The sequence below is a fragment of the Cricetulus griseus genome, chromosome 3, assembly GCF_003668045.3.
Source record: "Cricetulus griseus strain 17A/GY chromosome 3, alternate assembly CriGri-PICRH-1.0, whole genome shotgun sequence".
Taxonomy (NCBI): Eukaryota; Metazoa; Chordata; class Mammalia; order Rodentia; family Cricetidae; genus Cricetulus; species Cricetulus griseus.
Genome location: NC_048596.1, coordinates 145,594,088 through 145,606,325, shown reverse-complemented (window position 1 = coordinate 145,606,325; position 12,238 = coordinate 145,594,088). Strand labels below are relative to the sequence as shown.

Below are 12,238 nucleotides of genomic sequence, written 5' to 3'. Positions count from 1 at the left end.
AGTGCTGGTTTCAGGAAGAGGTGATGCCAGTGAAGCACAATTTCCAAACTTCTGCAATGTCCTTACTCTTTTTTGGTTATCTTTTTATTCACAACTTTTTCCCCATGGCATCTTTAGTATCTGTTATTACATCCCCAGAAACAGAAGGCCGGGCATAAAAAAGTAACTTGAGATTTTCTTCTATATAGAGCAAGAGAAAGGGAACTCTGAGAGAAACATGCGGCATATTTTATTAGAGAATAACTACTATTACCTGGATAGAAGACATGGAGTGAAGTTATAAGAATTCAGAATTGTATGTAGGTACCCATGATTGTGGGAATGGGCCACTGGGAATGTAGTGTTACTTAGTCAAGCTTACTATGGCACTGTCAATTTATAGCCCAACACACACACACACACACACACACACACACACACACACACACACACACACACACGCACACACACACACACAGAGAGAGAGAGAGAGACAGAGAGAGACAGAGAGAGACAGAGAAAGAGAGACAGAGACAGGGACACAGACAGAGACACAGAGAGACATACACACAAAGACAGAGTTTGTTGAGGGAAAAAGAGAGAGGGTGGGAAAGGAATGTAACCAGAATGCATATCTATGCATGAACTTCTCAAAATTTGCTAATAAAAGTATTTCTGTGATATCTGCTCAAATCTTCAACTATGATAAGACTCCCTCTTCTTTCTTCCTTCCTCTTTCTCTTCCTTCCTTTTTTCCCTTCTTTCCCTCCTTCATTCATTATGCCCTGCCTTCCTTCCATTTTTCATTCGTTGAGTCTATATTTCCTGACTACTCACTCTAACTTGTACATGGAAATAGGCTCTTGCAACACACAATATATAAAAAGTCTTCATGTACCCATATCCATTTTGTACTCACAAAGTATAGTGATCCCTACATCTGTCTTAGAAAGAGGTGACATTACCTTCATATCTCCATCATGATTTCCTTATTTTATCTTGGATGGACCTACCCAGTCACTAAAATTGATCATGAATTTTGACTGAGAGTTCCAGTTTTTCTTCTCCTTTTCTAGGACAGAAGCAGAGATGAGGCCAGAGTTCAGCATGCTCAGACCTTTGTCCTGCTTGAAAGACATAATATAGTTGATGACATTGTGTTAGAGTGTTGGGAATACTCAATGTTCTATTGCCATTAGATGATTTTGTCAAAATATAGAGAGATCAGGTTGAGGAGACTCCCATCATCAACTTACTGACCATGAACACCTTGGTGAGGCTGGCAGGAAATGGACTGTTCTCCATTACTGGGCTTCTCCATAGGCAGGGATATTGTCTCTGTCTAAAGAGGGCAAACTTTTATGGGCTGACTTCCACCTCATCTGGTGTCATGTTATAAATTGACCATCACCTTGTATATCATACTGTCTTCACCTCTAGATTCATTACCTCTGTGTCTCCCTTTCCCTACACCACAGGCCTGATTATGCTCAGTGTCATTACTTCTGAGACTTGTCTGTCTGTCTTTCTCCCATCTGGAATCACTAATTCTATCAAAAACATCATTCAGGTAGCATTTACCCTGCTCTGGATTATATGTATATAGTGCTTAGTGTCCTTAAGAGACTGATAGCTGGATACTTAAAATAGTTAGTTATGAATTGTCATCTGTCAAATTATTTCATTACAGGCCTTTGGATGATTATTTCATTGTTAGTTCTCTGGGCTTTGCCTGCCTTTGCTTCTCAGGACCTTTGAGGTACCAGGCAGATATGCATGATAAGGCTTTATATGATCCTCATGCTTAGGGTGCTGCTCTTCCTCATCTCGAAGCTGCTCTCATGCATCTGTTGTTCCCTACTCTTCTAGGTTCAGACTGATTTGGGTACATTCTTTGGTTTTTCTTCATGCCCATTGATTCTATTTTTTTCTCAGCAGATGTGACAACAGTATCAGCTATTTCTGCATTGACTCTTAACTCTGTGTCATCACCTCACCTGTGATAGAATATCTTTTTTGGATTCTATTGTGATTTCAATTTTTCTGTACTAAATATGCAATTGCTCTCATCTACATTTGAAGCAACTACTCATAGCTGTCTCATTGTCCAGAAGAGGTAAAATTAATTATTATTCTATTTTTCCAAGAGATTAATTTTTATTAGTTCAAATTAGAAATGAGGCTGCTTCACATGGCAATCCCTTCTCCCTCTCCCTCCCCTCCCCGCAACCCTCCACCAGCCCCCCACACTTTATTCCCCCTCTGCTCCCAAGGGAGGGTAAGGCCCTCCATGGGGATTCCCCAAAGTCTGTCATATCATCTTGAGCAGGTTCTAGGCCCTGCCCCATATGTCCAGGCTGAGAGAGCATCCCTCCATGTGGGATGGGCTCCCAAAGTACCTTCTTATGCCAGGGATAAATACTGATTCACTACCAGAGAGTGCTGAGGCTTTTTCATTGAGATCCACATTCAGGGGTCTGGATCAGACCCATGGTGGCCTCCTAGACATCAGTCTAGGGTCCTTATGCTCCCCCTTGTTCAGGTCAGCTATTTCTGTAGGTTTTACCAGCCTGGTCCCGGCCTCTTTGTTCTTCACTCCTCCTTCTTTGCAACTGGGTTTCAGAGTGTAGTTCAGTGTTTAGCTGTAGGTGTCTGTTTCTGCTTCCATAAGCCACTGGATGAGGGCTCTCAGCAGAGGTCAGGGCAGTGGGGGAACTGAGAGTGAGGTGTGTGATAGAACTTCTAGTTGATTACCTAGAGGCCTTTGTAGGATACTGTTCTGGAGGGTGACTGTGGATATGGCCTTCCTAAGGAACCCTGGGGAGGAAGAAACACAGTGGAGCAGTGATAAATGCTCTGCTTTGGGTAAGCGTACTTTGAGAGACATTGCCCTTATCAGTTTGGAAGGTTTCCTTAATTTTTCTCCTCCTTGGTCCCTGATCTCATAGTAGTTGAGATAACAAACATCCTCTTGAGAATTAAACATGACAGGGCCTATTAATCAAACGTGGTTTCAGTGTCCCTAGAATCACATGAGTGTCAAAAACTTTTGGGTCTTGAGTTGTACCCATTGTTGGTCTCCCTTCTCCTGTCCTACAAAATTCTGAGAGCAATACAGAAATCTCCAATTTCCTTAGGCCACAGCACCTAATGCATATAGAATGACCATCCCATTTCTAATGAGTTTCTTTTCATCTATTCCAATATCTGTCTCATTAAAACTATAGATTTTATTTCTAGCTGTATCCACAAAGTATAATCTTCTTGATTATTGGCAGGTCTTGCACTACACCTCCAGTTAATAAATATTAGATGAAGTGAACTTAACTTGCTGATTTATAAAGCACTAATGCATTTTTCATCACTGAAATTTGATTGATATATGCTCAGAGCTGTCAACTCATTCAGCCCCCCAAAATCTAAGTTTGTTACTAAGTCAAGTTACTCCAAGAAATTTTCACCTTCACAGTTGGAGGCAGGTTTTCCTTAAGTGCCATTACTTTCAAGCACTGGCAAGATTTTACATATGTGTCACCAATTCACAGTTTTAGATCATATATAGCATATTCTTACATTTTATTTCATATCCCTTTAACAAAAATCAGGAAAAAGTGATACCACAAACAAAGGCATTATAAAGTTCACATAGTTTTGACAGAAAAGATCAAGCAGTAGCTGTACTTAGGAAACAAATGTACTAAAACCTTACATGGAGATAGAACTAATCTCCAGTATTATAGACATAGTAAATGTAGTATGGGAATTTCAGTTGACACTACGCATTGAATTGTCAAATGAGAACTTAACGTCTTTACCCTATGGAATGTAAAAGCTCAAACAGGAGAGAAATCAAATCCTCCTATAATTCATATCCTACTGTTTCTTAATTATAAAGACAACCAGCCAACAAACCAATCTAGCACACAAGCATGCAGACACAGTAAATAATCCTTTTTCTTAAAAACTCATTCATATTTTAAAAATGGAGGTGAAGCAGATTTCCTCCTTTATAAAAATATTGTTAGATAGCCCTGGGAGATGGTTCAGTGGGTAAAGTGATTGGCTAACATTGTAAGGACCTACATTCAAATCCCTACTGCCCACATTGATGCTGTCTGGTGATCTACCTGAAATTCCAGAACTTGGTAGTACTTGGGGAAAGATGGAAACCTAGACTAACTTAATAGGTTGGCTCTGGTTTGAACTGAAACTAGCAGGGTAGGGGAGTTACAGTGGTTGGCATGACCAGAAGATGACAGATAGGAGTCAGGCCTACTGTCAAGAACAGTCTCATGAAGAACATGACTCAACGGGTTGATACTGATATGCCAGCAGATCCAAGTACAGAAAACCACAGTTCTTTCTGCCATCTTGATCAGCCTTCCTCAACCACTCACTGGTCTCATATCATTCTCCAGGGTACAGAAGTGTTTCATGTTGACAGCTGACTCAGTGGACCCTTCACTTTGCCACAGACCAGCTTACCACCCCGATAAGAAAAATGGAAGAAAGGTAAGAAGCTTTTGAGACCATTTCCCAGAAGTTGTTACCTATTATTCTTAGTCCATGTCCATATAACTACACTTTGAGATGGATAATCCTAAGAGTCTCAGGGTTTCCTGAAGACACAAGAGGTACAAAGTCATTGTTTAGCAGTGTGGACTGGAAGACTTGATTTTGGGAGATTAGAATCCTGTGTATCTAATCAATGTTCACTTCTTGCAATTTCTCCTCATTCTGCTCTCTTTTCAACTATCCAAATGTTCTGCTATTGTGAGAATTCTTTTACTCTCTTAGCAAGCACATGGGTACAGGCAAACTCTCTAAAAGCACAGTTCTGTCAGTAACTCAGTCACCTGTGTTTCCTACAATGCAGTTTCTATTCCTTTGTATTTCTGCATCAGTTTGAAAAAGATGGTCTAAAAATGAGTGACTGAGAAAAACAAAATTAAGTATAATTCATCAGTAATGTATATATTTAGTTAAAGTGTTAAACCCAACTCAAACCCAAGAACAACACATAGAGTGTAGAGATGTATCAACAGTAGTATTCATCTGAACCCAGAGTTAGATTACTGTGGATGTAGGTACAGTTGTGTTGCCCCAGGCCCACAACTAATTTCCTTCCTTGATTAATTTTGTCATTTGATCATGAGATTTCTGTATTAAATGTACTCTGATTACCCTCTCCTCTATTACCTCCATCTCATCCCTTTCAACTTCCTCCTCCATCCCTACTAGACCCTTTTCCAGAGTCATCACTTGTTTTGTTTGTAATGTAACAATAGACAAGAGAGAAGTGCATAATGTTTCATACCTGGAAGACTGCACAGCTTCATTGGCAGTTGATGGCTCTCAGGATGTGGAACACACCTTTCCATGGTCTCCCAGTTTTAGAAATCAAACATTTTTTCTAAGAGGTTTCACTTTGCAAATAAAGTATGTCCCTTTAGCCTGTAACATGAACATTCTCTATGTGTCATCTTCCCTTGATATTTTTCAATACAGTTTGTTGATATGGGTTCATTGCTTGTCATGTCCATTTGGACTATCTCCTCTGTTTCAAAATCTGTATTTTCCTGTATATCAAGGAAAACCCATGTTCTAGTTCATAAAACTACCCTTCTGTGCTTTAGTCTGTGTCTCATTCCTGTATTCATAGTGTTGGGTCTTTATATTGAGTCTCGGGTTCCTTATATTTTTTCTTTTTTTATGCTTGCTTTTCTCCCACAATGTAGACTTTTCTGAACTCACTATGTAGCTCAGACTGTACTTGAACTCATGGAGTTCTTCCTGCCTAGCCTTTAGAGTGCTGGCATTCATAAGAACAGTTCCTATTACCCTCCTCCTAGAGACCATTTCTGTCTTCCATCTCTGTAGATGTTTCTGTGTCATAATATGCTCTGTTTAGAACAATTTCCACTTCTTCCCTATCTCTGTTTCCCCATATTAAGTTTTTAGCTTTTTAAGAATGTTACAAATTCAATTCATTTCAGAATTCTATGCCTAATTCTTCAGAGTCAGTGTTTTCAACATTCCCAATGCTGTGACACTTTAATACAGTTTCTCATAAAATTATTTTAGTTGCTACTTTATAACTGTAATCTTGCTACTGTTATGAAATGGAATGCAAATGTCTGATATGCAGGATATATTTTCATTGTTACAAATTGACCTGAAAGGGTCACAACCTATATGCTGAGAACCACTGTTCTGTGTTCTTTTTGTTGTTGTTGTTGTTTTTCAAGACAGGGTTTCTATGTATTTCTTTAGAGCCTGTCCTGGAACTCTTTCTGTAGACCAGGCTGGCCTCAAACTTACAGAGATCCATCTGCCTCTGCCTCCCAAGTACTGGTATTAAAGGCATGTGCCACCAATGCCTGGCCCTATTCTGTGTTCTTATTACAGCCAAGAATTGGACATTCCCAGGTTGGAGAATGATAAAGGCCATTCTTAGACATCTCCTTACCATATGCCATTCTTTCAAATATACTAGAATTTCCCAAAGGCAGATTCATCAGCAATGATATTTTCTTCATTTTCCACACATTTTGTGGTATTAAACTCACTCTAAAATAGTTGCAAAAACATTTGTTCCAAATTTGCATCTATGGTTAGGTTTATGATTCATATATTCATTTTTTAGTGAAAAATCTCACCTACTTACTGCGCTTTTATGGAGAGATGGACACTTGTAATATAGCAACAGACAGCAAAAAAAAGTGTTTAATGTCCTTAAAGGCTTTTCCTGTTTTCTAGTTTCAAATCTGAGTCACTTTAATCTGTAGGTCCAGCCCTGTTCATACAAGTCTAAGCATGACTTGCTTTTCCCTTCATGACTCTCATTCATGATTTTCATATTTTCCCAGGTGATAGCCTCCCCTGCCAGGACTGAGAGCAGCTGATGGTCATGCTTCTGGCTTACAAGTTCCTGTGCCAGAGAAGAACTAGTCTAATGACAGAAAAAAGTTGGTTTCAGGGTTGTATTTCCTTCTGACACAACCCAAAATACTGAGTGTCTATATTAGGGCTGCCAACTACTCTCATATCAGTGAAGTACACGGTTTGTAGACAGCTGAAAGAAATACTAACTAGATTTAATTAAGGCTTCATATATTTTGGTCTTGATAAATTACTCAGCCTCTACAACCCTGTTTCTTCTCTTTATGAACCAGGTCAGTCACGCAGGGCAAGATGTACTGAGAATGAAAGATTGTACGGTATGTGCTCATATCTTCTTTTTCTTTCCAGCCACATTGTTGGAGATTTAAGAGTGAATTCAAACACCGCAGACTTCGAGACTAACATCATAGTAGTAAATGGAAGAAACAACACTGAAATTTCATTTTGTAACATCATGTCCTATACTATGATTTGGCTTTCCCTTATCATTGGGCTCATTGGACTGGTTGGAAATGCCGTAGTGCTGTGGCTTCTGGGCTTCCATATGCAGAGGAATGGCTTCTCTGTCTACATCCTCAACCTGGCTGGTGCTGACTTTCTCTTCATGTGTTTTCAAATTGTAAATTGTATTCATATAATCTTGGACACCTTCTACTCCAATATCATCGGCACTCCTCTGTTTTATTTTGTTGTGTTAAATTTTGCTTATCTTTGTGGCCTGAGCATGCTTAGTGCCATTAGCACTGAACGCTGCCTGTCTGCCATATGGCCCATCTGGTATCGTTGCCAACGCCCCAGATACACATCAGCTGTCATATGTACCTTGCTTTGGGCCTTATCTCTGTTGTTGAGCTTCCTAGAAGGAAAGGAATGTGGTCTCATATTTGATAGTCTTGGGCCTGGTTGGTGTCAGTCATTTGATTTAATCACTGCTACATGGTTAATTATTTTATTTGTGGTTCTCTTGGGGTCCAGTCTGGCCTTAGTGCTTACTATCTTCTGTGGCTCACACAGGATTCCTGTGACCAAGCTATATGTGACCATTGTGTGTACAGTGCTGGTCTTCCTGTTCTTTGGTCTGCCTTATGGCATCTACTGGTTCCTCTTATCATGGATTGAGAATTTTAATTATCTTGTGCCTTGTTATTTTTTTCCAACAACAATATTTCTGTCCTGTTTTAACAGTTGTGCCAATCCTATCATTTATTTCCTTGTTGGCTGTATTAGGTTCCATCGTAGGTTCCAGAGGAACACTCTCAAGATACTTCTGCAGAGAGCCTTGCAGGACACCCCTGAAGAAGAAGACTGTAGAGTGGGGGCTTCTTCAGGAAGACCCAGAGAAATGAAAACAGACATGCTTTGATCAGGCAGAAGTAGCTTTGAGAAACAACTTTGTCCTTATTTTGTGGAAATTTTCATAACCTTGTTTGGTAAAAACTGATCAATACTGAACTTGTTATACAAATACAGACTGTAGCATTTCTGGATCTGTCTCACTCAGAGCTTCATCATCTCCTTTTGGTGGGACCCATTGGATTCTGGTATTCAGGGGAGCTGTTGATTACTATTGACAAATCACTCCTTCAGCAGAAGTGTTAAGAAAATGCAGTAAAGAGCTACATTTCTGCCGGGCATTGGTGGTGCATGCCTTTAATCCCAGCACTAGGGAGGCAGAGGCAGGCAGATCTCTGTGAGTTTGAAGCCAGCCTGGTCTCCAGAGCGAGTGCCAGGTTCCAAAGCTACACAGAGAAACCTTGTCTTGAAAAACAAAAAAAAGAGCTACATTTCTTTGGTCACTATACATGATAGTGTTTAAAACCATGCTATACTTTGCAAATATTTCCTTTTTAAAAATAACCTTCCTCTTAATGTTTGAAGTGTTAAGTAAATACATCTTATAATCCAACTCCTTTTAAAATTCTGTAAGTTTTAGAGAATATATGAAGGATTGTCTTTCTTATATAAATTCCTAACTAAACAAATTACATTCTCAAGAGAAGTGTGTGATAGTTTGATTGTGTTCTGACAAATTAAATCTTGCTTGGACTCAAAAGGCAGAGCTAGTCAATAGCTGACCAAAATTAACCATAGAAGTTTGGAGGACTATAGACAAAGAGGAGGCAGTAAATTAGAGCTGAGAGTGGGTCTTGGGTCTTTTAGATGGAGGGACAGAAGAGGTAAGAGGCAACTGGTGGCTGTTCCCTGCTTCCATATCGTTCAGGTTCTTACCCCGAGATTTGACTCACACATTTTATTAAGAAAGATGAATTAGAATAGTGCTTCATCTGGTGTTCAACTTTTGGGGTATGAATTCATGAGACAGTCACTTGTCTGTTGCTTTGCATCCACTGGCACTCCATTTGTCTTTGAATTTCAAGATGTCATAGTTTTATAAAAATAATTACTTTTTATTTAAATTAAATACAATCTTATTTTACATACCAAACCCAGTTCCCTCTGCTTCCTGTCCTCCCATTCCCTCCACCAACCCCCCATCCATTCCTTGGGGAGGATGAGGCCTCCCATATGGGATCACCAAAGTCTGTCACATCATTTGGGGCAAGACCTAGGTCCTCCCCTGTGTATCCAGGCTGAGAGAGTATTCCTCCATTGTGAATAGGCTCCCATAGCCCATTCATGCAGCAGGGATAAATACTGGTTCCACTGGCAGGGGCCTCATAGATTGTTCAAACCCACCAACTGACACCCACATTCAGGGAGCCTGGTTCGGTCCTATGCTGGTTGTAGATTGTAGGCTGATTATCTTTTTCTCTATGTCTAATATTCACTCATGAGTGAATACATATCATGTTTGTCTTTCTGTATCTGGGTTTCCTCACTCAGGATGGTTTCTTTCAGTTCCGCCAATTTGCCTGTGAATTTCAAGATTTCATTATTTTTACCACTGAGTAGTATTCCATTGTGTAAATGTACCACATTTTCTCTATACATTCTTCAGTTGAGGGGCATCTAGGTTGCTTTCAGGTTCTGAATATTACAAATAATTCTGTTATGAACAGAGTTGTACTGATGTCCTTGTGGTATGAATGTGCATCCTTTGGGTATATGCCTAAGAGTGGAACTGCTGGATCTTAAGGTAAACTGATTCCCATTTTCTTGAGAAACCACCGTACTGACTTCCAAGGTGGCTGTAAAAGTTTGCATTCCCACAGCAGCAGAAGGGTGTTCCTCTTTGTCCACAACCTCTTCAGTATAAACTGTCATTGGTGTTTTGGATTTTAGCCATTCTGACAGGTGTAAGATGCAATCTTCTGCCAATACTTTCAAAGTTACTTCCCATTTTCTCTTCTAAGAGGTTCAGTGTGGCTGGATTTATTTTGAGGTCTTTCATCCATTTGGACATAAGTTTTGTGCATGGCCATAGGTATGTATCTATTTTCAAACTTCTACAAATCAGCATCCATACTCTGGTTTCTCTTCAGATCATATAAATCTTTTGCCTTTTGCTACAAGTCAGCATTCAGTTCTGCCAGCACAATTTGTTGAACATGCTTTCTTTTTTATTGTGTAATTTTAGCTTCTTTATCAAAGACCAGGTGTCATAGGTGTGTGGATTAATATCAGGGACTTCTATTTGATTCCTTTAGTCTACCTGTCAGTTTTTGTGCCAATACCAAGCTGTTTTCATTACAATAGCTCTATATTAGAACTTGAAGTCACTGATGGTGATGACTCCAGAAGTTCCTTTATTTATAGAATCATTTAGGCTCTCCCGTTTTTTGTTTCTCCATATAGAGTTGAGTATTGTCCTTTCAATGTCTGTGCTGGGATTTTGATAGGGATTGCATTGAATGTGTAGATTGCTTTTGGTAAGACTGCAATTTTTACTATGCTGATCCTACCCATCCAAAAGCATGGGAGATATTTCCATCTTCTGATAACTTCTTGTATTTCTTTCTTTAAAGACTTAAAGTTCTTGTCATACAGATCTTTCACTTGTTTGTTTAGCATTACCACCAAGATATTTTATGTTGTTTGTGTGTATTCTAAAGGGTGATGTTTCTCTGATTTCTTTCTCAGTCAATTTATTGTCTATGTATAAGAGGGAAAATGTGGATTGGATCACCGTCCCCTGAGCAAATTGAGAACATGGGAAGATGGGGGAGGAAACTACAAGAGTGAGAAGGGAAGAAAAGGAAGGATACAGAGGTCATGAGGAAGCAGAAATTTTTTGAGTCAGGTGTAGATTAGAAGAAAGGACATATGACAGGTAGGATTTTAGTTGGGGGGTGGTAGAGGAGGAAGGGAGGGAGAAGGGAACTGGGATCCTCATGTAATTCAATCTTGTTTGTAATTCAAATATATAAAAATAAATTTAAAAAATGAAAAATGAGGGAAAATTATTTTTTTGAGTTAATCTTGTATCCTGCCACTTTACTGAAGGTGTTCATCAGTTGTAGGGGTTCCCTGGCAGAGTTTTTTGAACCACTTATATAAACTATCATATCATCCGAAAATAGTGAAAGTTTTACTTCTTCCTTTCCAGTTTGTATCCCCTTTATCTCCTTTTATAGTCTTATTGCTCTAGCTAGAACTTCAAGTACAATATTGAAGAGATATGGAGAGAGTGGACAGCCTTGTCTTGTTCCTATTTTAGAGGAATCTCTTTTGAGTTTTTCTCCATTTAGTTTGATGCTGACTGTTGGCTTGCTGTATATTGCCTTTATTGCATTTAGGTATGTTCCTATTATCCCTGATCTCTCCAAGATCCTTATCATGAAGGGATGTTGGATTTTGTCAAAGGCTTTTTTAGCATCTAGTGAGATGATCATGTATCTTTTCTTTATTTTAGTTTGTTTATATGGTGGATTACATTGACAGATTTCTGTATGTATTCCCATCCCTACATTTCTGGATTGAAGCTTACTTGATCATGGTGGATGATTTTTCTTATGTGTTCTTGGATTCAATTTGCCAGTATTTTATTGGGTATTTTTGCATCAGTGTTCATGAGGGACTGGTCTATAGTTATCTTTCTTAGCTGTATCTTTGTGTTATTTGGGTACCAAGGAAATTGTAGCATCTCTAAAAAGAGTCTGTCAATGACCCATTTGCCTATTGTGTGGAACAATTTGAGGAGTATTGGTACTAGCTCTTCTTTGAGTTTCTGGTAGAATTCTGCACCGAAACCATCTAGTCCTGGGCTTCTTTTGTTTAGAAGACTTTTGATGACTGCTTCTATTTCACTGCTTATCTGTTCTTGATTTAATTTTGGTAAGTGATACGTATCCAGAAAATTGTCCATTTCCAATTTTGTGGTGTACAAGTTTTCAAAGTATGACCTCATGATTTTCTGGATTTCCTCAGTATCCATTGTTATGTCCCCCTTTTCATT

At 39.1% G+C, this 12,238-nt stretch overlaps 1 protein-coding gene across 1 annotated transcript; it reads left to right on the top strand.

Moving 5' to 3' along the window:
• The first annotated feature begins 7,201 nt into the window (after positions 1-7,201).
• LOC100763769 (mas-related G-protein coupled receptor member X2-like) lies at positions 7,202-8,245 on the top strand. The gene has a single exon (XM_027410566.1). It carries the CDS (start codon positions 7,202-7,204, stop codon positions 8,243-8,245), a length of 1,044 nt encoding a protein of 347 aa, XP_027266367.1.
• Positions 8,246-12,238: the final 3,993 nt, after the last annotated feature.

Excerpts from the sequence above, each read along its gene's own strand:
- LOC100763769 (XM_027410566.1), top strand. The coding sequence starts at position 7,202 with ATGTGCTCATATCTTCTTTTTCTTTCCAGCCACATTGTTGGAGATTTA.